The 25,967-nt window shown below is 55.8% G+C and overlaps 13 protein-coding genes across 13 annotated transcripts; 9 read left to right on the top strand and 4 right to left on the bottom strand.

Moving 5' to 3' along the window:
• Nucleotides 1–990: 990 nt before the first annotated feature.
• On the top strand, nt 991–2,688 carry PG998_006309 (general substrate transporter; the record flags this gene model as incomplete). The annotated part of the gene is made up of 3 exons (XM_066873127.1): nt 991–1,821; nt 1,901–2,275; nt 2,347–2,688. The coding sequence occupies 3 exons, from the start codon at nt 991–993 to the stop codon at nt 2,686–2,688; spliced, it is 1,548 nt and encodes a 515-aa protein (XP_066733224.1).
• Nucleotides 2,689–3,458: 770 nt separating this feature from the next.
• PG998_006308 (uncharacterized protein) lies at nt 3,459–4,259 on the top strand (the record flags this gene model as incomplete). The annotated part of the gene is made up of 1 exon (XM_066873126.1): nt 3,459–4,259. The coding sequence occupies one exon, from the start codon at nt 3,459–3,461 to the stop codon at nt 4,257–4,259; it is 801 nt and encodes a 266-aa protein (XP_066733223.1).
• Nucleotides 4,260–5,391: 1,132 nt separating this feature from the next.
• On the top strand, nt 5,392–5,610 carry PG998_006307 (uncharacterized protein; the record flags this gene model as incomplete). The annotated part of the gene is made up of 1 exon (XM_066873125.1): nt 5,392–5,610. One exon carries the CDS (start codon nt 5,392–5,394, stop codon nt 5,608–5,610), a length of 219 nt encoding a protein of 72 aa, XP_066733222.1.
• Nucleotides 5,611–5,642: 32 nt separating this feature from the next.
• PG998_006306 (GABA-specific permease) lies at nt 5,643–6,641 on the top strand (the record flags this gene model as incomplete). Its single annotated transcript, XM_066873124.1, has 2 exons — nt 5,643–5,869; nt 6,242–6,641. 2 exons carry the CDS (start codon nt 5,643–5,645, stop codon nt 6,639–6,641), a joined length of 627 nt encoding a protein of 208 aa, XP_066733221.1.
• A 352-nt stretch (nt 6,642–6,993) lies between these two features.
• Nucleotides 6,994–7,814, top strand: PG998_006305 (uncharacterized protein; the record flags this gene model as incomplete). Its single annotated transcript, XM_066873123.1, has 2 exons — nt 6,994–7,168; nt 7,219–7,814. The coding sequence occupies 2 exons, from the start codon at nt 6,994–6,996 to the stop codon at nt 7,812–7,814; spliced, it is 771 nt and encodes a 256-aa protein (XP_066733220.1).
• A 325-nt stretch (nt 7,815–8,139) lies between these two features.
• PG998_006304 (uncharacterized protein) lies at nt 8,140–10,143 on the top strand (the record flags this gene model as incomplete). The annotated part of the gene is made up of 3 exons (XM_066873122.1): nt 8,140–8,228; nt 8,296–8,548; nt 8,728–10,143. 3 exons carry the CDS (start codon nt 8,140–8,142, stop codon nt 10,141–10,143), a joined length of 1,758 nt encoding a protein of 585 aa, XP_066733219.1.
• A 26-nt stretch (nt 10,144–10,169) lies between these two features.
• On the bottom strand, nt 10,170–11,264 carry PG998_006303 (uncharacterized protein; the record flags this gene model as incomplete). The annotated part of the gene is made up of 1 exon (XM_066873121.1): nt 10,170–11,264. The coding sequence occupies one exon, from the start codon at nt 11,262–11,264 to the stop codon at nt 10,170–10,172; it is 1,095 nt and encodes a 364-aa protein (XP_066733218.1).
• Nucleotides 11,265–11,938: 674 nt separating this feature from the next.
• PG998_006302 (uncharacterized protein) lies at nt 11,939–12,983 on the top strand (the record flags this gene model as incomplete). The annotated part of the gene is made up of 2 exons (XM_066873120.1): nt 11,939–12,095; nt 12,163–12,983. 2 exons carry the CDS (start codon nt 11,939–11,941, stop codon nt 12,981–12,983), a joined length of 978 nt encoding a protein of 325 aa, XP_066733217.1.
• A 1,079-nt stretch (nt 12,984–14,062) lies between these two features.
• PG998_006301 (MFS general substrate transporter) lies at nt 14,063–16,375 on the top strand (the record flags this gene model as incomplete). The annotated part of the gene is made up of 10 exons (XM_066873119.1): nt 14,063–14,262; nt 14,347–14,378; nt 14,485–14,586; nt 14,681–14,746; nt 14,824–15,118; nt 15,186–15,470; nt 15,562–15,670; nt 15,736–15,865; nt 15,944–16,111; nt 16,209–16,375. 10 exons carry the CDS (start codon nt 14,063–14,065, stop codon nt 16,373–16,375), a joined length of 1,554 nt encoding a protein of 517 aa, XP_066733216.1.
• A 386-nt stretch (nt 16,376–16,761) lies between these two features.
• On the bottom strand, nt 16,762–18,387 carry PG998_006300 (Cytochrome P450 monooxygenase aflN; the record flags this gene model as incomplete). The annotated part of the gene is made up of 3 exons (XM_066873118.1): nt 16,762–17,416; nt 17,482–17,813; nt 17,911–18,387. The coding sequence occupies 3 exons, from the start codon at nt 18,385–18,387 to the stop codon at nt 16,762–16,764; spliced, it is 1,464 nt and encodes a 487-aa protein (XP_066733215.1).
• Nucleotides 18,388–19,472: 1,085 nt separating this feature from the next.
• On the bottom strand, nt 19,473–19,786 carry PG998_006299 (uncharacterized protein; the record flags this gene model as incomplete). The annotated part of the gene is made up of 2 exons (XM_066873117.1): nt 19,473–19,657; nt 19,720–19,786. The coding sequence occupies 2 exons, from the start codon at nt 19,784–19,786 to the stop codon at nt 19,473–19,475; spliced, it is 252 nt and encodes an 83-aa protein (XP_066733214.1).
• Nucleotides 19,787–21,371: 1,585 nt separating this feature from the next.
• Nucleotides 21,372–22,988, top strand: PG998_006298 (uncharacterized protein; the record flags this gene model as incomplete). Its single annotated transcript, XM_066873116.1, has 4 exons — nt 21,372–21,549; nt 21,598–21,927; nt 21,981–22,393; nt 22,440–22,988. 4 exons carry the CDS (start codon nt 21,372–21,374, stop codon nt 22,986–22,988), a joined length of 1,470 nt encoding a protein of 489 aa, XP_066733213.1.
• A 103-nt stretch (nt 22,989–23,091) lies between these two features.
• PG998_006297 (chitooligosaccharide oxidase) lies at nt 23,092–24,696 on the bottom strand (the record flags this gene model as incomplete). The annotated part of the gene is made up of 3 exons (XM_066873115.1): nt 23,092–23,568; nt 23,624–24,161; nt 24,230–24,696. 3 exons carry the CDS (start codon nt 24,694–24,696, stop codon nt 23,092–23,094), a joined length of 1,482 nt encoding a protein of 493 aa, XP_066733212.1.
• Between the last annotated feature and the right edge of the window lie 1,271 nt (nt 24,697–25,967).

Raw genomic sequence — 25,967 nt, 5'->3', positions numbered from 1 at the left:
TTTAAGGGCCTTCTGCTTTCTACAGTCTGCTGACGAGTTATCGTGACTCTGTTGTTCCTTTGCTGTATGGTGGCATCGTGGCATGTCTTTGTGGCGGCCTTCGATTCAAGGACATGGTTGAGGATGTACGTGAACGGGTTTCGTATGAATGGCCTATTAAAGACGATTGGAATACACGCAAGAGGGCAGAGGAGATTGTCCAGCACTTCAAGAGCTCGGCAGCGTCCCTGCGAGCCGACGGAAAGATACGATGTAGATGAAGTATAGAAATGGTTCGGGTTTGGACAGAACACCTCGGGTTTTCATTGAGCCTCCTCTATTGGAACAAAATGGAGGAAATGTTTCCTCTCACTTCAGACCAGGCATGAGATTCGGAGGGTTAGTTGTCTTGGCGTCCCTTGGTGGCCTCGGAGGAGATAAGACCATGTGTGGTTAGATAAGACCGGGCTCTGCTGTCCCGATCACGACGATCAATCCCCCCGAATAATATTAGTCGGGATATCATGCTCAGCAGGATGATGGCGGGGTATTAGGCACCCCCGGGTTAGTTGCTCACCCCCCTTTGCACCGCGCGCTCCTATCAGAGTAAATTTGAGTCGACACAAAACAGACGGTTCTTGTACGCAGGAAGCGAGACTAGGAAACGATGTGTATCAACCAATGAGTGATCCGGCAAGAAACCAACAACCGAGTCCGGGGATCTGAAGGTAACGTGGGGTAGAGCGGACGTCACTCGTCCGTGTGTCGTCATAAGAGCAGACCTAGACACTACGCCCTTCCCTCTACATCCCAGCACTCACATGGCAATAAACTCCTGCAGCATTATTTAAATGTTCAAGTTCCGGAATTGGTAAACTGGATCCAATTAGAGACCTAGAAGTCTTTCTGAGATATTGTTTTCACTTACTACGACTGCTGCCTTGATTCTGCTCATAGCTGATTTGCCAGTCGATCGAATTGATAGACAGGCCACCACACTTTTGAGTGAAGATGGCCCCGCTAAGAAAACGCATTCCCAACTACATGTTGGCCTCGGTGGCCGTTTCCCTGGGCGGCCTGGCCATGGGCTGCGACACAGGCGCCATCGGGGCCATCATGGCGATGCCCGCCTTCGCCGTGTCCATGGGCCATCTATCGGCCACGCTCGTCGGGTTCACCGTCTCGCTGATCATGCTGACGGGCGCGATCCCCTCGGTCTTCGCGGGCTACCTGGCCGACAAGTACGGGCGGCTCCAGGTCGTGATGCTGGGCGGCGTGCTGTTCGGCCTCGGCGCCGCGGTCCAGGGCGCCGCCTACGCGCTGCCGCAGTTCCTGGCCGGGCGCGCGCTGACGGGCCTGGGCGCGGGCGCCTTTCTAAGTAATATCAGCGTCTACATCTGCGAGGTGGCGCCGGCGCGGCACCGCGGCATCCTGGCGGGCCTGCCTCAGTTCATGGCCACGGCGGGCATCTGTCTGGGCTACTTCATCTGCTACGGCACGGTGCGCTGGGGCGCGGGCGTCAGCTTGGCCTGGCGCGTGCCCTACGTCGTTCAGGGCGTGCTGAGCCTCGCCCTCGTCGCCGCCTGCCTCCTGCTGCCCGAGTCGCCCCGCTGGTACCTGCTGCACGGGCGCTGCGACGAGGCGCATCTCGCGCTCGAGAAGCTCGACTTCGCCGTCGTCGGCGAGGATCGCGACTTCTTGACCTCGACGGGCCAGCAGGTCAGCTTGAGTCTGTGGCAGGGCCTCGCGCTGTTGTTCCGCAGGGGTTACCGGACCAGGACGACACTGGCGCTGTTCATCTTGGGCATGGTCCAGCTCTCCGGGATTGACGGGGTGCTTTATGTGAGTGTGACCGACCGGTTCTTTGTTGCTAACATTGTCTTGGAGACCGTGCTTGCTGATCACATGGGAAACGAAAAAGTATGCCCCGACACTATTCGCGCAGGCCGGCCTCGAGTCAGAGACGGCCTCGTTCCTCGCCTCGGGCCTTTCCGCCGTCTTGATGCTGGCCGTCTCGGTGCCGGCATTCCTGCTTGCGGACCAGTGGGGTCGACGCACTTCAGCCATCACGGGCGGCGTGGGGCTTTCTGGGGTGATGCTGCTGATAGGGTCCCTGTATGCTGCGGGTGCTGTCCACCCGTACGGCGTGGCTCGTTGGGTCGTCATCGTGTCCGTCTACGTCTTTGGCTTGATCTACTGCTCTACTTGGGCCATCGTGGGGAAGATCTATGCCAGCGAGATCCAACCAACGCATACCCGTGCTGCGGCCAACTGTGTGGCGCAAGGATTGGGATTCGTGAGTTTCAATCAGTTTCCATTCTATTAGTTGCTTGACCGAATATCCGTCTCTAATGTATCTTACGTTAGTTCACGAACTGGGTGGTGGCCATGCTCACGCCCATTCTGCTGGACAAGTCGGCTTACGGTGCGTACTTTCTCTTCGGCGGGCTGGCTCTGGGGACGGTACTCGTGCTTGCGGCCTACATGCCCGAGACCCGCGGCCGGTCATTGGAGAGCATACAGCAGGCCTTCAATAGCCACGCGGGGTCGTCGCCGCTCCTACAGCGACTGCGCCGGCGGGTTGGCTTCGCGAATCGAGAGACGCAGCAGGAGAACCACGTCGAGCTGCTGGACTCGGAGGGCGGGGTGGTGTCCAGCTCGGGCAGCACGAACACGAGGGGCCTTCGCGTGCAGCTTGCGTCTGCCTAGTGCGTCTAATTGCGGTGCAGGTGCAGCACCTGAGAGGCCCCGTTTGGATTGGTGTGACTGCATGGCACTTGCATTGAAGTGAGAAAACACCAATCTACTGATGCGCGACAAACAATGGATGTGAGGAAGAAGAACTACTTAAGCCACCAAGTAACTGAGTCAAATACCTTGGTGGCCTGGATGAGAGTATATCATAGATATATCTTATCTCTATTAACAGAATATTCCCTTGTAGATTGCCGCATTCACTCAAGGCTAGGAAATATTCACTTTGTGACCGAAAACACCAACAGACGATATGGAACAGGCTGAAGCCGTTCCTGCCGATTTGGATTCTGCCACAGCTCTTGCCCAAGTCGAAGTTTCTTCGGACGGAAGAATTAGTTCTTGTCATCGCAGGTCCTTGTGACTCGGACCCGCGTCCCCAATACCACATGAATATTGTTTTGACACGGCCAGTCAACGCCACCAGTCATTCATCTCTTCTCCTCCTTTTGCTATTCCGCATTCCTTCATGCGCCCTCGCTTTTTCTTTTGGTACCTTCTCGTATTGACTCATATTGTCTCCTTTGCTCCCTTCGTCTGAACTCCTGCACGCACACTGTGTCTTGTCGCTTTCCATCGTCTGATCTCCTGTCGGTTTTGCTTCCATCGTCCAGTCAATATCGTGCACTAAACACCAACTGTGAATCTATTTCTGATCGTGCTTTCCAACTGAACTTACGTGCCCGAACAATAACCGCCAACATCCTCGCCAATGGAAACAATCAATGCCAATCCCCAACGACGACTCGTATACGCATCGTGACATCACCCACAATGGCTACGATCTCCCCCTCGCAGCCAAGACATTGCACAACATCATCGCCAACCACGCCGTTGCTCTCGAAAAGAAGGCACCCGAAGTCAATCCCGCATCTGTCCCTCTTCCCTGTCAGACAGAAGATGAGCTTGACGACCTGACGTTCACGTACGTGGATTTCAATGAGACCGAAGGATGCTGGGGCATGGACAGCAGCAGCAACAGCGATGACACTGCAGACGATAGCGAATCTACGCCTAGGACATCAACCGAAGAAGACGAGGATTTGAGCGACAGAGAGTCCGATTTATCAAGTTGGGGCTGGACCGACAACTTTGCCGCTGTCACTCGCAACGAGTCAATCGCGGATCTGTGGTTCGGATCCGACACGATGGAGCAACCTAGCAGCATCGCGGCCACGGCTCCCAGCGGCACAGAGTGGGAATGGGAGTCTCAAGTGAAGATGGAGGCGTGCAGGAAGTACCGGGTAGAGCGGTGGACACCCCGACAGCTCGAGCTCTTCCGCTACCACAACGTCTTCAGCGGCCGGGACGACGAACGCGACCACGACCGGCTGCTAGCGGCGCGCTACATGAAGAAGCGCGCCCTCGACTTCATGAACCGGCGTAAGTCGCAGGCCAAGTCCCGATTCAACGAACACAGCGACAAAATCGCCAAGGCTTCAGAGACGCAAGAACCTCCGACAGCAGAGCCTCCCAGCCGGACTTCGAAGAGTCGCTGGGCCTCCATGACGGTGGACGAACTCTAGACGAAGGGTGCAGCAAAACTTAGCCATTTGCTGTGAAGAAGAGCTTGATCCCAATGTCTCCCTGCTCAGATGGCATCTATGTGCGGCTGGCTCATTCACTGTGCTGTGGAAGCTCGGAGTTAGTCAGCGCAATGGTACATGGAACGGAATGGTGTTGAAGGCTTTTCCCCAGGAATTGGATCCCGGGGCGGGGTCTCGGCGGGGTTATCTGAGATGGGTCACAGGTTTGGATGTTCGAGTAAGAAATTACGTACCGCTGAATACACATGGAATTCTTTCCTTCTCGGGCCTCGATCCTGTCAAGCCTCTACTTATGCGAAACCACCTTGAGCGAAGTACGGGCTTTGACCTCGCTTTATCTGCAGCCAAGAGACACAAGCCAGAGACAGAAATTGGCATCGCGGTCATGACAGTGGAAAGGATTGAATGGACGTTGGTGAGCAAACTTCAGCATAGGTCATCCATTGTTGATGCTGTCATGCAGGTCTTGAATAAGTGCTTAAAGTTATCTTTAAGTTGACAGTTTTGTCGCGGGGGTTCCCGCCGACCGCTACAGGCGGCCCATACCGCCTGTCTGACAAGCTGACAGCGCTCATCACTCGCGCACCGGCACCCGCTCGGCAGCCCGTGGGTATTTCGGACGCATCAATGCTGAACCATGACGGCGGCCACCGTCGACCATCCACGAATCTTCGTTGGCAAAGCGGAACGGGGAAACAGAGCCGGTTGGCTAGACAAAGTGCAGCTTATGCAGATCAGATGAAAAGAGGGACCCTCGCTATTCTCCCGTCAATCTTGCTGGCCTTCATGGTTCACGATCCGTCGCATGGAAGCTTAAAACCACATGGGTCATTCCGTTCACCTGCCAAATTAGAGGACGAGTGCTCTAGCTGGAGAGTTCAGCGCACGTTGGAGGCCGGAGTGGCAGCCGCGTCAAATCACAGACTGGGTTTTCTTCACACGTCACGCCGGCTCCAAGCATCGTGTAACAGACCGTCTCTGCGAGTAATGCCCATACCATGTGCAGAGCTACCTAGCTCGTTGCAGCCAGACCCAGGGCCACGGTATATAATAAGCAGCACGATGCCAATCCACCAAGTATTGTTCTAGCAATCATGGATCGAACGAAATCATGGGTCGAAAAGGCTACCCGTACACGCCGCTGAGATTTGCTACTTACAAACCCCTCCACCGGAAAATGGTTCTCACTTACACCGCGCACCACACGGAAGCGCCACCGGCCCGTCCGGGGCTCGCGGCGGCGGAAGATGGCGTCGTCTTGTCGAGCGATGCCGATGCCGAAATGCTCGGTAAGGTTTTTTCGCACACGTCGTTGAAAGTTCTCTGCTGATGTTTCAATATGGGGTTTTGTGTGCAGCCACGATGGGCTACAAGCAGGAGCTCAAGCGCAACTTCCGCGCCATCGAGATCTTCGGCTTTGCCTTCTCCATCATGGGCCTCATGCCCTCCATCGCGACCACCCTCGACTTCGCGCTGCTGGCCGGCCCCGCCGGCATGGTCTGGGCTTGGTTCGTGGCTTCGGGCTGCATCTTCGTCGTTGGCCTCGCTATGGCTGACCTGGGGAGCGCGTTTCCCACCTCGGGCGCACTGTGAGTAACTTGTACTGACACCCCAGCTCTCCGCGTTCCTGGATCGAGTTTCCGTTTGGCCCTTTTCTATTGTCCGATCATGGCTCGGGTCATGGTGCCTGCCTCTACATCAATGATGCTTGGGATGACTGACATTCGCGTTTGCTGCAGCTATTGGTGGACGCATTACTTCAGCTCAGTCAGAACGAGGAACTACCTGTCTTTTCTCGTAGGATACAGCAACAGCCTTGGTTTGATCGGCGGATTTTGCAGCATCGAATATGGCTTTGCTACCCTATTCTGCGCCGAGTGAGTTCGCAGCCCAACCCCTTGTTTGGAACACAAGTACCATGTCATTGATAACCTTCTGACCTGACCGTGTGCCTTGGCTAGACTGGCCATGGCTAGCAACGGCCGATGGCAGCCCTCCAAAAACGTCCTGTACGTCGTGTTCCTCCTCTGCGCCCTCAGCCACGGCGCCCTAGCGTCCACGTCGTCCAAGTTCATGGGCCGGCTGCTGTACCTATTCATCTTCCTCAACATGGCCCTCATCTTCGCCACCGTCGTCGCGCTCCCCCTGGGACGCGCGGGGAAGCGCAACGACGCCGTCTTCATCTTCGCCAACGTCGACAACCTCACCAAGTGGCCCACGGGCTGGGCCTTCATGTTGGCCTGGCTGTCGCCGATTTGGACCATCGGTAGCTTTGACACTTGCGTGAGTTTCCCTGCCGAGATTCCAGCGGCCTTGCCCATATTTCTTGGACTGGGCACACACAAATCTTCGGTTGACTGATGGCGGTGTCGCTTCTAGGTGTACATGTCGGAGGAAGCGGCCAATGCCGCGAAGGCGGTTCCGATGGGTATCCTAAGCTCCGCTGGGATGTGCTGTATGTGATGCTTCTTTTTTGGGTCCTCTGTTCCGAGCTGTATTCTCCGCCAAGTCAAGATAACCAAGTGAGGGAATCATCATTCGAATTCAGCTGACACGTGTAGGGGGCCTTGGTCTCATAATCGTCATCGTTCTCGCGAATTGCATGTCGCAAGACGTTGAGAGCGTCCTGAACAGCAGGTTCGGCCAGCCGGTTAGTAGCATCCGTCCACCTGAGCAATGAATCAACGGAGCAAGTTTGCTGATGCCCGTGTAGATGGCGCAAATCTATTATGATGCGTTAGGAAGGAAGGGTGCGCTTGCCTTCGTTGCCCTCCTCTTCATCGTCCAGTACTTCATGGGCTTGTCCATCTGCGTGACGGCGTCACGGCAGCTTTGGGCATTCTCCCGCGACGGGGGCGCTGCCCTTCTCACGCTTCATCCGCCCAATTGTAAGCATCACCTTGGGGGAGGCAGCGAGCCTGCAGCCTCGTCTGCCCAGCCTGTATCGAGCCCATGACGTGTTTAGCTAACAAGGGACGGACGCCCCAGTCGGCCCGGTTCGGCCACATCCCCCTCCGCGCCACCTGGGCCTGCGTGCTGGTGGCGTCCGTGTTCGGGCTGCTCTGCCTCGTCGCCCCGGCGGCGGCCAGCGCGCTGTTTTCGCTGTGCATCGCGGGCGACAGCCTGGCGTGGTGCGTCCCGATCCTGGCGCGCGTGGTGTGGGGCCAGGCCCGGTTCGCGCCGGGGCCCTTCTACACGGGCAAGCGGTGGTCGGCGCCCATCGCCTGGGCCGCCGCCGCGTTTCTCGCCTTCGCCATCGTCCTCGCCATGTTCCCCCTCGACGGGCCCCGCCCCGCCCCGGCCGACATGAACTACTGCGTCGTCGTCAACGCGGCCGTATGGGGCGGCGCGACGCTGTACTACTTCCTGGATGCGCGCAAGTGGTTCAAGGGGCCGGGTGGGATGCGGGAGGAACAGGGGGGAGAGGGGGAGGGGGTGGGATCTCTGTTGACTGATAATACGGAGGAGACGGTGGTAAAGGGGGTGGGTGACGTTCAGAGGGACGAAGGCCCTAGTGTCGGTAAGAGGGGATGAGGGTCTTGCATTTTCCGCCGGTTTGGATTCTGCTGTTGCATACCATGGTAGTCGGGCTGCCGACAAAAGTACATACAAAGGCATTGGGTAAGGTGTCTTGGGGTCTTCTCTTTTGAAATGCATGTACCTGAACTGCTGCTAAATTTACAGCGGTTGTCCCCTATGTAAATATTACCCCGCCCCCGCACTCTGGCGCGCGGGACCCCCATCTTTCTCGGCATAGCTAATATCCTGTGGCATTGAGACGTTGAACTCCCGAACCATTTTGCTCATCCCATCCACAAGGCCTTCCAATGGCCGATTCGGTGACAGACTACTCGATGACATGGATATAGTCCACGCTCGCCGGCTGTCGGTGCAGAGTCAGTCTTACAGGTCGTCAGCTCGGTCCAAAGACGGTTGTTTGACCTGCAAGTACGTGCACAACCCCTCTTTCTTAACTGCGTTGCGTACAGCCTTCTCATCCCAAGTCCTCCTCTAGACGGCGCAAGGTGAAATGCGACGAACAACGCCCGCGATGCTCGCACTGTGAACGTCTCAATTTCGAGTGCAAATGGCAGCCCTCTCGACCATCTCAATCTCGGCGGGCGCGCAATGGTGGGCCGGCTGCTGCGGCCACTTCCTGCGTCGCGGCAAACGACGGGGAGCCTCTGACGGGAGCTGGCCATGAGGCGAACCCTCACGGTACCGAAACCTCTCCTTACTGCATATCCAACCTAGCCGCCGATCCATCAGTCAATCAAGTCTTTGACTATGCAAGTTTCATGTGGGACGGCGATGGCATCAATGGCTGGCAGGCAACGGTCCCCGACGACGGCTTTCATTCCCAACTTCTGGTGAGTAGCATCGATGTTCATTGAAATGGTTCAGCGAGCGGGCAATGAATACAAGTGATAACCGTCGCCTCTCATAGCAGTTGGAGGGCGAACCCAATATTGAGGCTCTCTCGGCGTCCCCGATCATATCTACCAACCCGCACAATCAGCGTGATGCAGGAAATCTATCATCCGAGCAATCTGTCTTGTCAGATACCAGTCCACACGTGCCTCAAGCACAAATCGCAGACCCAAGCTACGAGAATCATCGCCTCATGGACTACTTCATCCACGCCGTCACCCCACCCATCCTTTCCGAGGTCGAGACCCAGAAGCAGTGGTTCGCCACCCGCCAGATACTCGTCAAAATGGCCAACTCCTCCCGAATGGTCCGTTGGGCGGTGCTAGCATTTTCCAATCTCATGCTATCCCGACATGACGGTGCCTGGATGGCGAGCCCGCAGAACCACTACGACAATGCCGCCGCCGAGGTTGCATCCTACGACAAGAACGACATTGCGTCGGGTAAGCACAGCCATGACCGGGAGAATCTCTTGGTCGCGTTGTTCTTCCTCAGCTACGTCGACATTCTCGAGGCCAGGATTGAAGCCGCCCATACTCATCTCAAGAGAGCCTATCGAATATTCCAGCAGGGCTCTAAGGGCGGTTTCGTCGGCCTCGAAAAGCAGCTTTTCCTTTGGCTTCGTTTGCTGGATGCGCGAGCTGTCTCAGCCGGTGGTGATGGCCTTTTTCTGTCTCAAGATGACGAATCTCTGCTCGTGCAACCTTCTCCCTCAACTAATCTCCACAGTGATACTCCCACAGCCAAGGATCACCCCGAGGATGACATTGAGGACGTCTTGTTTCAGATCTTGTATCAACCTGGCATCTTGTTCTTCCAGAAGGTTCAGAGCTTTATGGGACGAATCTCCCAGATTGACCCCTGGCATCGTAGTCGAGGGACGGTCGAGGACGAGACGGAGGTCATGAACCTCGGAACCGCCATTTCTGCTGATCTAAGATATCTGTATGAACAGCGTCCCATTCTAATGGATCACGCAGTGGCTGGTAGATTGACTGCACCACACATCTCTGCTCACCTAGCACATGTGATCACTAGGTCATTCAGGACCTATCTTGCCAACTACTACGCGAGCAAACTTCACTTGCACCGAGTGGCTTACAAGATGTTCCCCTTGACAAAGGAGGCCGCGGAGGCTGTCGCGCAGATCCGCGATCTGGCGCGGCTTGTTGCTGAAGGTCTCGACGTCGAAGACGCTTTGCCCATCAACATGCTTTGGCCTCTCTTGATGCTAGGGTCCGAGGTTCAAGATAGCGAAGAAAGAGACTGGATCAGGTTACAGATCATCAGGATGGGGAGGGTGGCCGGCAACGCGAGAATCACCGCTCGAGTGCTCGAGGAAGTTCAGGCGCGCCAGGACAACACCAAGACTCGCGTTGATATTCGATCCGTCATGCACGATATTTATAATCAGAGTTTTGCCATTGTCTGATATTCACTACATTCGCGGAGGATGCTTCATTGCCGGGATGTGCCTTGCCCATGCTTTTCAATCAGGTGCTGATTGACCGGTGTCAATGGCGGCTGTCCTGCCAATACCGCCAGCACGTTCTTCATCGACAATCCCTCGAACCCCATGGCCGTTTCTAGCGCGCCACCCGCCGTGTGACAAGTGAGCGTCGCGTTCCTCTTGCTGGCCAGTTTGGGGTTGGGACGGGGCTCATTTTCAAAGACATCAAGTCCCACGGCAGACAAATGTCCGGTTTCCAAGGCCGCCGCCACGGCCTCCTCATCCACTAGGCTGCCTCGCGCAATGTTGACAAGACGAGAACCTTGCTTCATCTGTGCGATGCGCTCTTGGGTCATAAGCTTGCCGCTGCCACCCGGCGCGGCAAGTATGACGCAGTCCGCGCCAGCAAGAAGCTCTTCCATGCTGGCGCACCGAGTCGCATGGATGGCCGACTCCTGAGCGGCACTCTTTGGAAATGGGTCGTAATACGTGATCCGCATGTCAAACGCCTTGAATGCTTTGACGGCGATGCGGTATCCGATATTTCCAAGGCCCACAATGCCCAGGACATGTCCTTGCGGATTGTGCGCCGTGAACTGCGCGTTAATATGGGCATCTGTCCAAGCATCGGGGTCGTTCGCCCGGCCCGCCATGTTGCTCCATTGCATGTTGCGGAAGACGGAGATGATGTGGTAGATGGCCATGTCGGCAACGGCCTCCGACGACGCCAGCGCGCCGTTACAGTACAGGATACCGCGCTCGGCCATGACGTCGACGTCGGCCCAGTCGTAGCCGGCCCCGGCCGACGCCCACACCTTCAACGAATTCGGGAGCAGCGACACAAGCTCCCTGTCGATGCGGCCAATCTCCCCGCCTGTTGCCCACCATGGACGGAACACGGCGGCGAACTCGCCCCATTTTCCCTCGCGGAGACATTGCAGGAAGATGGGCCTCTGTCTTTCCTCCACGGAGGGGCTTATTATGGTGAACTTCTCTTGCAATTGCTGGTATATGTCTGTATTGTACTTGATCGGGTCCCCAAGGTGCAGCACAACGGGCTTCGCACCGTCCGTCGCGCCATTTGTCGTCTGGTTCGAAGTCATTTCGAGTTTCCTGAGTGAAAGAAGAGATGGGTAAACTAGGTTATGCTTTCATGAACAGGCACTCACCCCAGGCCGATGGTTCAACGTCACGCATCATTGCGACGGCTACTCCCCAGATCCTTTATGCTTGAATTCCCCAGATCTGTTTGTCAAGTCCCAGACTTGCCCCGCTCGCCTTAGAGCGAGTGTGGGGGAAATTGGAGCAACAGGTCATAACTAGGAGATCCAACTCTTGGCATTTGCAGCTCGGGTATCGGGTCTCGCATGTATTAGCCGATCGTATCGGCGCACACTGCACCCCCACGCTTGCGTTGGGATATGTTCTGGCTCACCACCATGCTTGCGATAGGGTTTGGATTTGTTGGTGACAGGTCGGCTCGCGGGAATAGTTGCGATCGGCCCCGTTTCGATACACAGTCAGAACCGCTTAATGGCATGATCGCTAACCCACATCTCTCCATCATGACATTCTGAGTCCACAGGCTGATCCTGCGTCGGCGACTCGCTGCGCGATTGCCAAAACCCATCCTCACTTATTTTAGGCTCCGTGCTGGTATTGCCAATCTTTGATCCTTTTTTCACCTGATCTTCAGGTCTTCTGTTTGTCAAACGACCCTTTAGCTTGATTTTAACCACTTATATCTCAATCCAGCAACAATCACTCACTAGTCGTCATGGGTGCTCAATTGCCTAACTCGACGTCGAAGCCCTTCCCGCCAGGCGTCCACGTGCCAAGTCTAACATGGTTCCGCAGTGACGCTACACAGGAAATAGATTGGGACATTCAAACAAAACACCTTGAGTTCTTGGTGAGCTCTGGTCTGCACGGCAGTGAGTTCAAATCTCTACACGTGGAATTCCGAGCACAAAAATGACGGCGCTAACCTAATGTCCGTAGTCGTGCTTGCTGGTACCAATGGCGAGGCCGTCACGCTCACACCTAAAGAGAAGTCGAAACTCGTCACAACCACACGTGAGGTGGCCACTCGATTAAGCCGGCCTGATCTCCCCATCACCATGGGATGCGGCGGCGGCTGCACCCGCGACGTCATCGCCGAGACCGTGCTCGCCCACAAAGCCGGGGCCGACTTTGCCCTCGTCCTGGTCCCGAGCTACTTCCACTTCGCCATGGACTTTGAGGCCATCGCCGCGTTCTTCGAGGAGCTGGCCGACATCAGCCCCATCCCCATCGTCATCTACAACTTCCCCGGCGTCGCGGCGGGGCTCGACGTCAACTCGGAGATGCTGAGCCGTCTGGGCCAGCACGCCAACATCGTCGGCGTCAAGCTGACGTGCGGCGGCATCGCCAAGGTGGCGCGCGTCGCCGCCGAGTTCCCGCCCGCGCGCTTCGCCGCCCTGGCGGGGCAGAGCGACTGGCTGGTGCCGGCGCTGGCCGTCGGCGGCGTCGGCACCATCACGGGCGTCGCCAACCTGTACCCGCGCGCCTGCCTCGAGATCTTCGACCTGTACCGCGCCGGCCACGCCAAGAAGGCCGAGGCGGCGCAGCTGGCGCTGGCCGGCATGGAATGGGGCTTCGCCAAGGGCGGCATCAACGGCACCAAGTGGATCGTGGCCAGGCTGCTCGGGTACCCGCCCGGGGGCTGCCATTGCCGGAGGCCGTATCCGGTCTACGCGGATGCGGAGAAGCAGGCTTGGATCGAGCGGACGGTTCGGCCGCTGCAGGAGACGGAGGTGAGGCTGAGTAAGGGGGTGTCATAAGAGTGAGGCGGGCTGTGTTACTACTGCCACTGCCTATCACACTTCTGTAGGTTAGCATAGGTGTCACTGACCCTGCTGCAGAGCAATCAGGTACGTAGATTCACATAGAGAATAATATTATAACAGTCAGAACAAGGCCTTGTGATTCAATGGTAGCACCAGTAGTTGTGCAGTAAATAATATCATCGCCAGGCAGCTCTGCTACAGGCGGATGTTGGATTCCTCCCATGTCCAATTCCTTTCACCCCGTTTGAAGTTCTCCTTTGTCTCTCTCTTTTATTTGGGCCGGAAACAGTGCGATATCCGGCCAACTCCAGGTGCAGTTTGGGTTCGTGATGAAAATTCCCCAGGTTTGCTCTCACAGGAGATTTAAATGAGGCATTCTTTTGCTCCGGTCATTGGGAGGGCTCAAGTACGGGGGAAATCTGGTTCTCCAAGAAATTAGCCGATCGGCTACGCTAACAAGAAATGGTCAGTGGATGCAGCGCCAAGATGCCATGGCTGGCGGGTCCTGCAGTCATATCCGAGACTCGTCGTCCACTCAGCGGCTCGCGTGACCTGTAGCTGGAGCAGAGCGTCGTAGTGGCTTACGGACCCGAGCCGACGTTAGTAGGCGGCTCTGCCCCGACTCTTACCCCCAATAGGGAAAGAGTGATGTAAGCCATACAACCCAAGAAATGCACGGTGTCGAACGTTGCGTTGCGGGGTGGGGAGATCCGGGGTACGGCAACCAGATCGTGGGGTTATCGTTTGCCTCGGCAGGCTTTTTTGGGGTAATAAGTGAAGGAAAAGGGGATGTCGGCTCAACTACCGATTCTTGACGTCGGGGAAGTATCCGACTAGCTGGGTGAGCTGGGTACTCATGCTCCTGTCGTTTTTCATTCCTGGAATACTGGGCTGCAAGGTAATTCAATCGTTTGTCATACTGGACACTTGAAACCTTTGCTATAAACCGGATCGTTCTCGTACGTGTTTCCCACATGTGCCTGTACTTGACCTAGTACACCGCCATAGCTTCCTGCCTATTGTACAGCACCCTGTATTATCGAGGCTTAGATCTCGCTGCCGCCGCCATCACCATGGCAAATAGTCTGGACAGACCTAGTATCACGGCCGACGGCGACATTTCCAAGTCTGGCGCCCGACATGTCGACGAGGCCTTTTCAAAGTCTGTGGAAGACTATGCCGTCGCCACCCCTGAGAGCTTGCGTGATATGACCGACGACGACCTCCAAAAGCTTGAGACGAAAATGGTTCGGAAGGTAGATTTTGTTATTCTGTACGTTAGCCCTCCCTTGACGCATCCTGGCCCCGTTGAAGAGACATGGGATAAGTGCTGACTTCGAAATCTCACCTGCCCTAGGCCTATCATCACTGTCCTTTACATTCTCAACTGTAAGCTCTGATGCCTTCCTATCACCACAAGTGGAACTGCAGCCATATACTTGAGTAGTCTTTCCGTTGAGGCAGACCTCGCTGACGTGTTCGTGCGAGTTCGAAGTTGTTGATAGGTCCGCCTTGGCTGCCTCGAAAGTATACGGCATCACTAAAGACCTGAATATGAGTGAACGCGATTTCGCAACCGCCATCTCGATTCTCTTCGGTACGTTAGAGAGCCCCAATGGTGTTCGCTGAGCGGCCTGGAGCGGTCAATTCCAGTCATTCTAACGTGCGTCGATTTTATCATTGGGAAATAGTCGGCTACATCCCATTCCAGATCCCTTCCAATCTCATCATAACCAAGGTTTCCCGTCCCGGTCTATGTAAGCTTTGATATCATCCCCGATCCAATCCCCCTCCCCTGTCCTAGGATCCATACTAATATCAACAAACTCTGCAGACATTTGCAGTGCCGCCCTCATCTGGGGCTGCGTCAGCGCCGCGACGGCCGCCGTCCAGACCTATCAGTCCCTTCTGGCCGTTCGCGTCTTCCTCGGCGTGACCGAGGCCGTCTTCTTCCCGGGCGTCATTTACTTTCTGAGTGCCTGGTACACCAAAAACGAGCTGGGCAAGCGTCTGGCCGGGCTGTTCATCGCCCAGCAGCTCGGCAGCGCGTTCGGTGGGTTTGTGGCCGCCGCTTGTCTCACCCTGGACGGGCGACACGGTATCGCGGGATGGCGGTGGCTTTTCATCGTGTGAGTTCCAGCTACGCGCTCTTCCCGATCCCTCATCCCCAGAAATGGCGCACAAGACTGACGGTAGTCCTAACGTACTCGGTGGTAACAGTGAAGGCGTGGTGACTGTCGGTTGCGGCATCCTGTTTGCTCTCGTGATGCCCGAGTACCCCCACAACGCCCGCCTCCTGAGCCCTGTGGAGCGCGACTATGCCGTATGGCGGCTCGAGAAGGAGGCAGGCGTCGGCGAGGCCCACGAGGACACATCAACGAGACAGGGCTTCATGCTCGCGCTGAAAGACCCCAAGATATGGGCGCTCGTGTGGTGTATGTTCATGACACAAGCCATCGGTTCGAGTGGGAACTTCTTCCCGTGAGTGGGCCTTTCTAGATGTCTTCTGGGTTTGGGTTACTCCCTTGTCCTCAAGTATGGTGTGATAGCTAACGCCCCTTTTGTGATGCAGATCCATTGTGCAAACGCTGGGTTACGGAAAGAACCAAACGCTCTTACTGACAGCACCTCCTTATCTATTCGCCGTACTGGTCTTTATCGGCGCTTCGTGGGCCAGTGATGTAAGCTCCCTTTACCTATCTTACTGGGTGATATTTCCCGTGCTGACGCTGCTGGACCATTATAGCGGTACAACTCTATCTACTCCATGATTGTGGGATCTTTGGGTGTTGGGGTCATTGCCTTTTCCATTTCATTGGCAACGTTGAATACAGGGGCTCGCTACTTCGCCATGATGTTGATGCCAACGGCTGTCGGTATGTTTATCCCCTCCCCCTTTTCCCCTTTACGCCCCCTGTGTGGTCAGCAAAAGGCTGACGAGAGATATCACGCAGCGCTCCCCCAGATCATGATGTACAAGACCCTCAATCTGCACATGGCCCGCCCTTACCCCAAACGGTCCGCCGGGACGGCCATGATCAACTCGCTCGGCGGGCTTAGCAACATATGGGCCAGCTACCTCTGGTACGCACCCCCTCATTACAACGCTGCATTTGGATGTCGTAAGTATCTTCTACTCTCTTTTCTTCGAGTTAGTTCTCTTTGCAAAACAAACCATGTCTTATTACTAACTGACCTCGTTCTCGCAACAACATGCAGTGCTAGGTTGTGTGGCAGTCTTCTTTCTCACCATTACCACCTATCGCTGGCATGTGCGCAGCCTGAACAAGCTCCTGGACGGGACCCCTGAGCAACAGAGGAAAGCTATGAAGAGCGGGGTGACACAGCAACAGATCGACTTGGGATGGCGCTATATTGGGTATTAGACAGTACCAAATTGAAGTTCGACACCTAAACAAGATACCGCAGTCTACAGGAATGAGCATTGCCATAAATATTGTAGATATCTGCATCTTAGCTTGCTTCTGCTTCAACAGGACCAATGCCTCCTGAGACACCGTCATGACGAAGCGATCAGTCCTGAAGTCCCACATGCGCTGCGAGACGAGCACCCGTCCGTGGGCACCCCAAGTGGTGTCGGGCTCAAGCACGACCCAGTCATCGATGCGGTCGCTAAGTTCATTGAATGAAACGTTGTGTGTGAGGTTAGCTAGAATTCCAAAGCCCAGAACACTGTGTACTAAATGACAATTTACCTCTGACGCGCATAGAAGCCACATTCAGCGGCGCGGTGGCCCCCTCCCTACACTGACTAGTCAGCATTGTTCACTGCCCTCCAGCGAACTCGAGCCGGCAGATTATCCTTGATATGCCCGATGCCTTGTCCCGCACGGTAAGCGCGTTGCCCGTACACCAGGCCTTCCCCTGGCGGCACAACACGGCCAATCACCTTGTCCCACAGGGCGTAGTTGAAATCGAAATCGAGCTCGCGCAGCGTGAAGACCAGCGCGAGCTTCATCTCCATCATGGCCATCTCCTCGCCGATGCAGCGCGTGCTGCCGAGCTCGAAGGGCCGGTACGCGTTCTTGGCGGGGTGCAGTGGATGGTCGTCCGGAACCAGGAACCGCTCCGGGACGAACTCGGTGGGGCGCGGCCAGAACTCCGGGCGAACGTGGATAACGGTTGGGATGGTCTGCGTCACGGTGTTCCTGGTGGGGTATACGACGCCGTGCTTGTCGACAAGACGGAAGTCGGGGCTGGTCTGGCGCAGGGTGCCGGCCGGAGTCCGGAGGCGTAGGGTTTCTCTGATGACGGCGGCCGTGTACCGAAGATCACTCAGTCGGTGGTGGTTTTCTGAAAGCACTTCCTTCGCTAGCCTCGGGTCTGTGCCGAGTTTCTCATCATGCTCGGCACGCATCTTTGCAAGCACCTCGGGATGCCGTTGGAGCTCCCAGTATACCCACGAGCTAGATTGCCTTCATATCAGCTTCGGGTAAATCCAGAGAGTATCAATGGATTTTTGAGTACTCACAGCGTTTGGGCAGTTGTATCATGGCCTGCGAAAAGGAACATTTTGATGTTTGAGGCCACAATGTCGATGAAATCGGAGCTGGGGCTCTGACCACTATTCTTCACTTCTTGAATCGCCATGTCTATAATCGTCTTCTGGCTTCTTGGTGCATCCGATGCAGCAAGACGTGTTACTATTTGAGGGAGAAGTACGTCTGCCATGATCTTCGAATTGTGGCCAATGACACGTTTATACTTCGGTGTCAGACGCTCGAGTCTATTTGGCAAGCTGTTGAACTTGGCATATGAGATAAGAGCTCGCAGCGCCAGCAGCATGGGCCCTGGAGTGTTAGTCTGTTCAAAAAGTCGAAGGCCACTTTCTAATAGTCAGTCCAAGGACACAACAAATGCACCGCAAAATGTTCCAAGTCACTTACGTAGCGACCCTCACAATGACATCGAAGGTCAAGGCGACGGTCTTGTCGTAGAAGGTGAACATATCACCCCAATCGCCCCCTTTGCCGGCCTTGGATTTGACGATATCGGCGAAGGTCTGAACCTCCTCTATCATAGCCGGGACGTGAGTGGCTAGGTTCCGCGGCGAGAACCCGGGGATCAGCCTGGAACGCCACAGCTTATGGTTGACCGGGTCTGCGGACAACAAGTCCAGCCCACCAGTGATGGGGACCTGAGCCCACTTGAATATGGGATGCCTTGGTTGCGGAGTTTCCTGTGTCAGCTGTGAAGCCAAAGCGGGATCGACGATCATGGCAAATGGCTCGGGCATAATTGGCCAAAGATCCAAGTAAATGACAGGAGGACACTCTGATGCCTCGGGGAAGTGCTTCTTCCATTCACGGACAATCTTGACGTTGGCGTAGGTGGTGTGACTGTCGGATGGCCAGCCCTGCCGAAGAGCTCGCATCATCGGGAGGTGACCAAAGATGAGAGAATATGGTTCCATGATTGGCTGCGAGGATATTATTTAGTGCAATACCGGTATGGATGCGTTGTTACTCACTATGCCGCGGGCTCTCCATCTCAAAAATCGTGCCCGTGCCGTCAGACCACGGTACAGAAACTGCGCGACCCATACAGCGGCCAGAAAAAGTACTGTCCTCAGAGCCAAGCCCAGTCGAACTGAGGAACCGAGAAATTCAAGGGTCATCTTGCCAAGTCTTCACCAAGTATTGATCAGAATTTGTAGTGGGACAATAGTGTTGTTCTGGCTTTGCAGCTTTGAGGATGCAGGATGGAAACCTGACACCGGCCCAGCGGTCAGTAGGTGCATTATGTAGGTTAGCGCATCCTGACTACCAACTGTGCCACATCTCGCTTGCATAAGGATCAATCGGATCGAAGAGTCAGAGCAGCTTCTTGCTCCTTACCTTGGTACATCATGTGACTGAGATGCATGTACCGTATAGGCAGTGGACGCCTAGTGGGGCTCTTACATACACCCCGCCACTGACAGGGGAGACTATCAGTCCTAGTTGGGAGCAGGTTCTTGTATTCACGCGTCGTGGAGAGGGAAGTATATATGAGTAACTTAGAACAGCCCTGTTCTAGAAAAGAGACAGGGCATTCGATCAATGTGGTTGGTCATGCCTTGACCAAGGATACACCTGGCTTCTCACGTACAACGGCTGGCGTATCCTTACCCCCGTTTAACGTATTTTTCGAGAAGGTCCAAGTGGTATCGAACCTCCTCATTTGCCTATAACTTGATTTGCGTGACATACAGAGCAGGCGTCCAGATTGACGAGGTATAACATGGTGTGAGCTTCTCACTGGTCCGGCTCATTCACTTGGATCTTGTATCTGGTAAGATGGTAGTATTGGATATGGTGGACATTTTCTCATATAACCAGTACTGGTTTCTGTCCGTGCAATTGTCCCCCCGATAACGGATACAAACGGCCATCTACCTGCTGACATATGCGTTACATTCCTCAGGCATCCTCAGTAAATCTCCCTTTCATTACCAAAACCTGCTCCGTCCAGGGGCATATCTCAGGTTAGACCTCTAGATCTTGTCGTTGGGGCTTCCCAGAGGGGGCCTGCAAGTGGACTGGTTGGGCAGGCCGCCGAAGCGGCAGTTCCATGAGCAGCATTGGCTGTGGGCGCTGCAGCTGCCCCCTCAGGGACACACTGGCGGGCCTCGACGGCCAGGGGGTTGGCAGCTAAAAGTGAGGTGCCTGTGTCAGTGGGTAGAACGGCCGACATGACTGCTGTGCAAGGTGCACGGGTCAAGACTCACGGGTGGTGGCCGGGGCGGCGGCAACGACGGCCACAAGGGCGGCGACAAAAGCGAATTGCATCTTCATTTTGAGAGGTGAGGGGGTTGGCTGTTTGGCTGATGAGGCGAGTGATCTGGTGGATGGATGGATGAGGATGATGAAAGGATTCAATATTGAGATTATGGGAGGGAGACGAGATGCTCTTTATACTGATTGCGTGCTCGCTTTAGGGCACCTCTAGTTGGCCTATACTGCTACTTATAACGATTCAGGAACATGCTCCCAGTGCAGGCCCGTTACTGGAGACGGCGCCGCGTCCGACTCTGCATGTATGTAGTGGCACGAGATCCTGGTCTGACAGGTGTCGACCCCTGCATCCAGCGGAGGATATGCCTGGTCTGGCGGCAGCGTACCACTCGACTCTTGGGCGGTTGGCGGTCAATGTGACGATGCTTGGTTCGGCGTGTGGATAGGCAGACAGGGCATGAATACCTGGGGGGGGCGGAGATTGGAGCATGACACGTTGGGTTGCATTCAGCTCTTATCGATACAATCTAAGCCCTATAGACCGGCGGGAGACAAGGCCCAGAGCAAGCGCGGCAGGGACCCTGGGCTCCTGTCATAGGCGCATGAATAGATAGCAGGCGTCGCATCAACGCGAACTGATGGCTGGATCCATGGGAAGTGGGAGTTCCTGGGTGTTGGCGTTGTCGAATGGAGGGGAAATGTCAATCAATACACGACCGGGGATGTGACCCGTTCGGGACGGGCCCGACGTTGCAGTGACAACGGCGCAACACGACGCTAACGACACTCTATCCCCAGAATTTCCAAGATGCAGGCAAAGAAAAGGCCGGCAAGCAAAAGCCGACGGCGCATCGTTGCCTCTCCCCGCCCCTTGCTTTGGTGGGAAACAGGCGACAACGGACGATATCGCGGGGGAACAACCCTTTCGAGCCCCACTGGACGGCACTCAGGTTTGGCTTCATCGTGTCGTGTCGTCGCTGCATCGTGTCTCTATTGTACCAGCACTGATTATCAAGCTTCGGCAGCCAAGGAAATGGTATTAGTAATATGGAGTGCTTTATACATAACCACTTACATAATTAATTAACAGGCCATGCACATTTACCCCTGAATATTATCTGGTACAGAGATATTTCAGCCTCCAGAAGAACTAATTATCGAATAGCGTTATCCGGGTAATAGCTATATTACATGCATCGTATAACCTCAACAGCTGTAGTTGCAAGCATCGACCAATGCTGGCAGCTGGTGATGGAGATACATAAAGTACATTCCTCTTTATTTGCTTTTCTTGATCGTTTTCTCTTGGGCTCGATACTGTACCAATCAGTGCATCGGCCCATGGTTATTAGAAGGATATTTTTGCGCGGAAAAAGAGGCAATTGGCTGGAAACATCATGAGTAATACGTGCAAGGGCCCGCCAATTCCTTGGGACTGTACTGTACACCATAACGCGGGTAACAGCGTCTCAGCAGTCAAGGAACAGGCAAACAGTCATTCAACATTCAGGGTTAACGTGTCACGGAGCGGGGGGCTTTGCCTGTTTGTTATGCTCCGTGCAAATCTCTCTTCATGTTTCCTCTTCAGCCCCATCCTCCCCCATCTTCTGTCTGCCCCATCCAACCAACTTCTTATGTATGAACCATGCAGCGTTTGCCGCCCGAGAATGTTGACCGGATTGTCGACTTCTTACCGCGAGGCCAGGGATACCGTTTAGCGCCCTACGCCGTCATCTCTCCCGCCTTCCAGGTGGCAGTCCAACGCCGCGTCTGGCTACAGTTGAAACTTGGTGGACATGGCCTGGCCGACTACTATGCCCAAGGTCTACAGGGGCGCGGACTCGGCTGACTACGCTATTTGAGCCTCGAAGTCAAATTGCCCGCAGCCAACCTGGCTATGCGCTTCGAGCGTCCCGTGGAAACCGCAGCCGTAAGCGAGGAGTTCGGTTTGCACATACGTCGACTCTTCGACTTCCTGCTCCACTCAGATCTGGTGAGCACGGGCGACGGCGACCAGGGCGTACCTCTGCAGCGCCACCCAGATATACATCTCAAACTCGAAAACGTTGCTCATTCCTATCGCGGAATCGACCTAGAGGATACAGATGGTGTTCCATGGGATACGGAAGATGACCTACGGCACGCTGGCACGTGCATTATCTTGCCTCGGGCTGATGAGCTCCCCACGCTCCATTGCATGTGTCATCAGTGTTTAAACCATTTCATCGGCCGTGCGCTGCGAAAGTCCAGCTAGATATAGCTGCACGCATGTCTGGTCTTGAGGAACTAGACCTGGTTTTGAAGGCAGTGGACGACACAATGTACCCGGAACTTCTTCGAGAAGAACGCCGGAGCTTTGCCGAGGCTTTGGCTGTCTATTCGGAGCAGCTGCATAAGGTTACTCGGGCTTCACTAAAAGAAGCGCGCTTTTGTGAAATCCCTTGGGAAGACCCCCTGGCTGATCTTACCTATCCCCAAGGATACGATCTGGTGGGCGCCGCTTTGCGAGTCTGGTCGCAGCGGTTGGAAAGATTCAACGTCGAAGGCAGCTTTGACGGATCCTTGTTCTGGCCTGTTGCTAGCGAGGTTGACGTCGAAGGCGCCAGAGTGGCCCAGGTTGAAGGAATTCAACGTGATATTGGCGCACCATCTCCTGTCCGGATGGCGGTATTTCGGAATTGAAGGCAGATTGATGTCCCGCTATCCTCCGCAGAACCCGCTCGTGGACCCCTACGACCGCCCGCCGACGCTCCCGGATAATGAGCCTGATGGGCCCCCGGACCCGTTTTTCAATTTACTGAGTATTGTTGGGCACATCAATGAGCATGAGCATGAGCCTCATACTGACACTAATGACCCCGAGGGGTTTCCTCACCACCAACCCCACGTACCACAAGACGCCACCCTGCAGCCAATGCTCTACACCTGGGCCAGGGCGCTGACGCGCATGCCGCCCCTCGAAGAGGCGCGGCTTATGTTTGATATCGACTTTTACCTCAAAGGTTATGAAACACAGCATTTGGAGTGGGAGGTGATCTACAAAGCGCCAACGAATAATAAAGGGGGGAAATTCCGGCTGGATCCCGAGGAACGGAACTGCCGCCGCCTGATCTTCCATAACACCCGTTACTGGCGGTCGGAGGAGAAGACGATGGATCTGCTACTGTCTGTCGGATCAAAAACCTGGCCAGGTACGCGGATGTTGGTTTTGACTCCGTCTCACCACGGGGATACTGAGCGAAAAACGAGATGGCAGGAATGAATTGTCAAGCAAATACGTGGATAGGAGAAATCAATTAGTCTGTCTGCATTATCAAATTTTGCCCCTTCCTGGCGTCCTTCTACCTGTCACCACATTGCCTCGCCTACCCGGCCACGGCGGGCGCGATCGAACTGGGATAGTAGAAGACCTCCTTGGGGTCGTAGGCGGCCTTGAGCGAGCGCAGGCGCGGCAGGTTGGCGCCGTAGTAGACGCGCTGGGCCGTGGCGCGGTCGAGGTTGGAGTCGGCGTAGTTGATGTACATGCCCCAGTCCTCCTTGGCCAGGGGCGCCGTCGTCGCCTCGACCCACTTGTCCAGGAACGGGAAGCCGTCCTTGGGGTACGCCCCGAAGTACGTCCGGTCGTACAGCTGGATCAGGAACAGCTTGTCCCGGTGCGCGTACGACGACAGCCCGTGCTCCCCGTTGGTCACGGCCGAGTTCTTGCCCCCGTGGATGTCCAGCTGGAACCACCATGACCGCTGGTTCTTGGACGTCTGCCCGAACCAGTAGTTGGTGAAGTTCTTCCCCACGTCACCGCTCAGGTCCTTGAGTTCCAGGCTCTTGCTGTAGAATGTTTCTTGCTGCGGAAGACGTCAGTTATGGGCGTGAGCATGTCCTGGGGCTTCTCTCTCTTACCTGGGCGTAGGGATGCGTGGGATCCGTCGGCGCATTGGCGTAGTGAGCAAAAGCATCCATCCACGTCGTGTTGACCGCCTGCATGAGCTTCAACGGCGGCGTGGTGGCGGCGAGCAGAGGCGCCAGGGCGGCCTGCAGGCCCGAGACGTTGCCGTAGAACAGGCCCTCGAGCTGGGACGAGAAGCCGGACGAGAACATGCGCATGTTGAGGTCGGCGGGCATGGCGTCGCGCGCGTACGCCTCCACCTTGGCCAGGTTGGCCAGCCCCGTCGTCGCGTTCCACCGGAACGGCATGCTGAAGTACGTCACCTCGGCGGGGGCCGGGAACGTGTCGAACTCGTACGACGCCACCACGCCGAAGTTGGACCCCGCCCCGCGCAGCGCCCAAAACAGGTCCGGGTTCTCCGTCGCCGACGCGTGCACCACGCTCGAGTTGGCCAGCACCACGGTCGCGCCCACGATCCAGTCGGCCGCCAGGCCGTACTTGTGCGAGCTCATCCCGAAGCCGCCGTGCAGCGCGTGGCCGCTGACGCCGACTCTATGATACGATTAGCATCTGCCACAGGCTCGGCCGACAGGAATCAGTAAGAATTGAGAGTTGCCTACCCGGGGCAGGTGCCGTGCGAGAAGGCCCTCTTGCCTTGCTTGAACAGCTCCGTGGCGACGTGGCCGAGCCTCGCTCCCGGCTGAATCGTCGCAATGTTGGTCTTGGTGTCTAGGGTTACGTTGTACATCCGATCCAGCTGGATGACGAGATGTCCATCCTCCCCGCCGAGCCCACTGGACGCGTAGCTGTGGCCTCCTCCCTTGGGCGTCGCCTTGACGCCGACTTTGACGGCGCAGGACACGGCGGCCTGGATGTGAGCAACCGTCGTCGGCACAGCGATGGCTACCGGGTTGTAGTGTAGCCGGTCATTAAAGGGCAAGGTATCCTGGGCCCAGCTGGTTGAGTCCCTCTCGTTGACCGGAACGGCTGCGGTACGGAGGCAGTCGTCGATAGACGCGCGCTTATCTAGGGCCACGCTCTGGACGAGAGAGGCTAGCAGCCCAAGGCACAGACTCGTCTTGTGCATGATGGGGAATGGATATGAGAAGTCTGAGTCGATGTTGGTGGCGATTCTCGTTTCCGAGCAAGAGTGCTTTCGCTCTTGGATCCTTGGACTCTTGGGCCTTGGGACCAAACAGAGAGATGGCGAAGACAGACGCTGGTTTCCATGAGCCTTATAACTTCGTGGAGGTGTATCCCCCACGTATGAGGTGCTATCTACCATTCGTGGGATCTCGGTCAGTCCATCCGGGGCTTTCCTCGACAGACGGGACCCAGTCCAACGGCCAGCACGCGTTCCGAAGCAGCGCCAAGGGAACTAAGGCTTTCTTGGCCGCATTGAATATGCCGATCTGGCTCATGGGGGTGGACTGCCTAATGAGGACCGCGGGTGTGGCCCGTCTCATCTAAACCAGACCCCGTGACTGGGTGGCCCTATAGAGTGATATATCGCTTGTTCATCGCCAACATCAGCCTCCCTTCCTGAAATCGGCCCAACATCAGCTGTTGCACGGGCCCAAGCTGGCCGGGCGGGCTGACGAGACGGCATGCAAAGCCGAATTCCCATCTAGAACATCTAGAACCCAGCAGGGCGATATTTCCACCGTTGCAATGCAGCAGGACATTACCCCAGATGGTCGGCACGTGCCGGTGGCATCATTGAACATGATGAATCCTACTTACCCCAGATTAGAGCCCCCAGTGCGTTCGGTAGAAAGGGTCACATGGAGACTGACCCAGCACGACAGCTCATTCACCAAAGCCATGGGCAATATACCGGTTCATGACGATGGGCCCATAATCGTGCAATGTAGTTGATATTTTGTGTCCGTCGCGGAGTGCCAGATGATGCGTTGATATTGAATCCACCTGAACCTGAATACTGTGTTCCGTAGGGAGGTAGCTCGCCCCGGATGGAGAGCGCTGACGGGCAGCCCCGAGTGGCCACGTGCAGGGGGCTTTGACTTGAAACGGGAAAAGGAAATGTCTCGGGGATTATCATTCTGCCAAGCATATTATCTTGGGCATGTTATCCAATTGGACCATTAGGCTAAAACCACTGGACAATGGACGGCCTACCTGGGGCGTCCTTAGCTCCGCCGCGTCCCACTCACCACGGGGTGACGCTCCGAGAAGTTCCCCATCGGGCAGACGGAACGAGGTTTGTTAGATACACATCCGCTATCTTACTTCTGTCCGTTGATCGGCATTGCGACAAGTCCAAAATCCACCGCTCGGTTTGAACATGGAAAGCTTGGCATATTTGCATGCAATACAGGTCGCAGATTGGGATAATCC

Source organism: Apiospora kogelbergensis (assembly GCF_038363985.1).
Source record: "Apiospora kogelbergensis strain CBS 113332 chromosome Unknown utg000003l_segment0_segment0, whole genome shotgun sequence".
NCBI lineage: Eukaryota > Fungi > Ascomycota > Sordariomycetes > Amphisphaeriales > Apiosporaceae > Apiospora > Apiospora kogelbergensis.
Note: the sequence above shows the minus strand (reverse complement) of the source record. Positions and strands in the feature narration are given on the sequence as shown.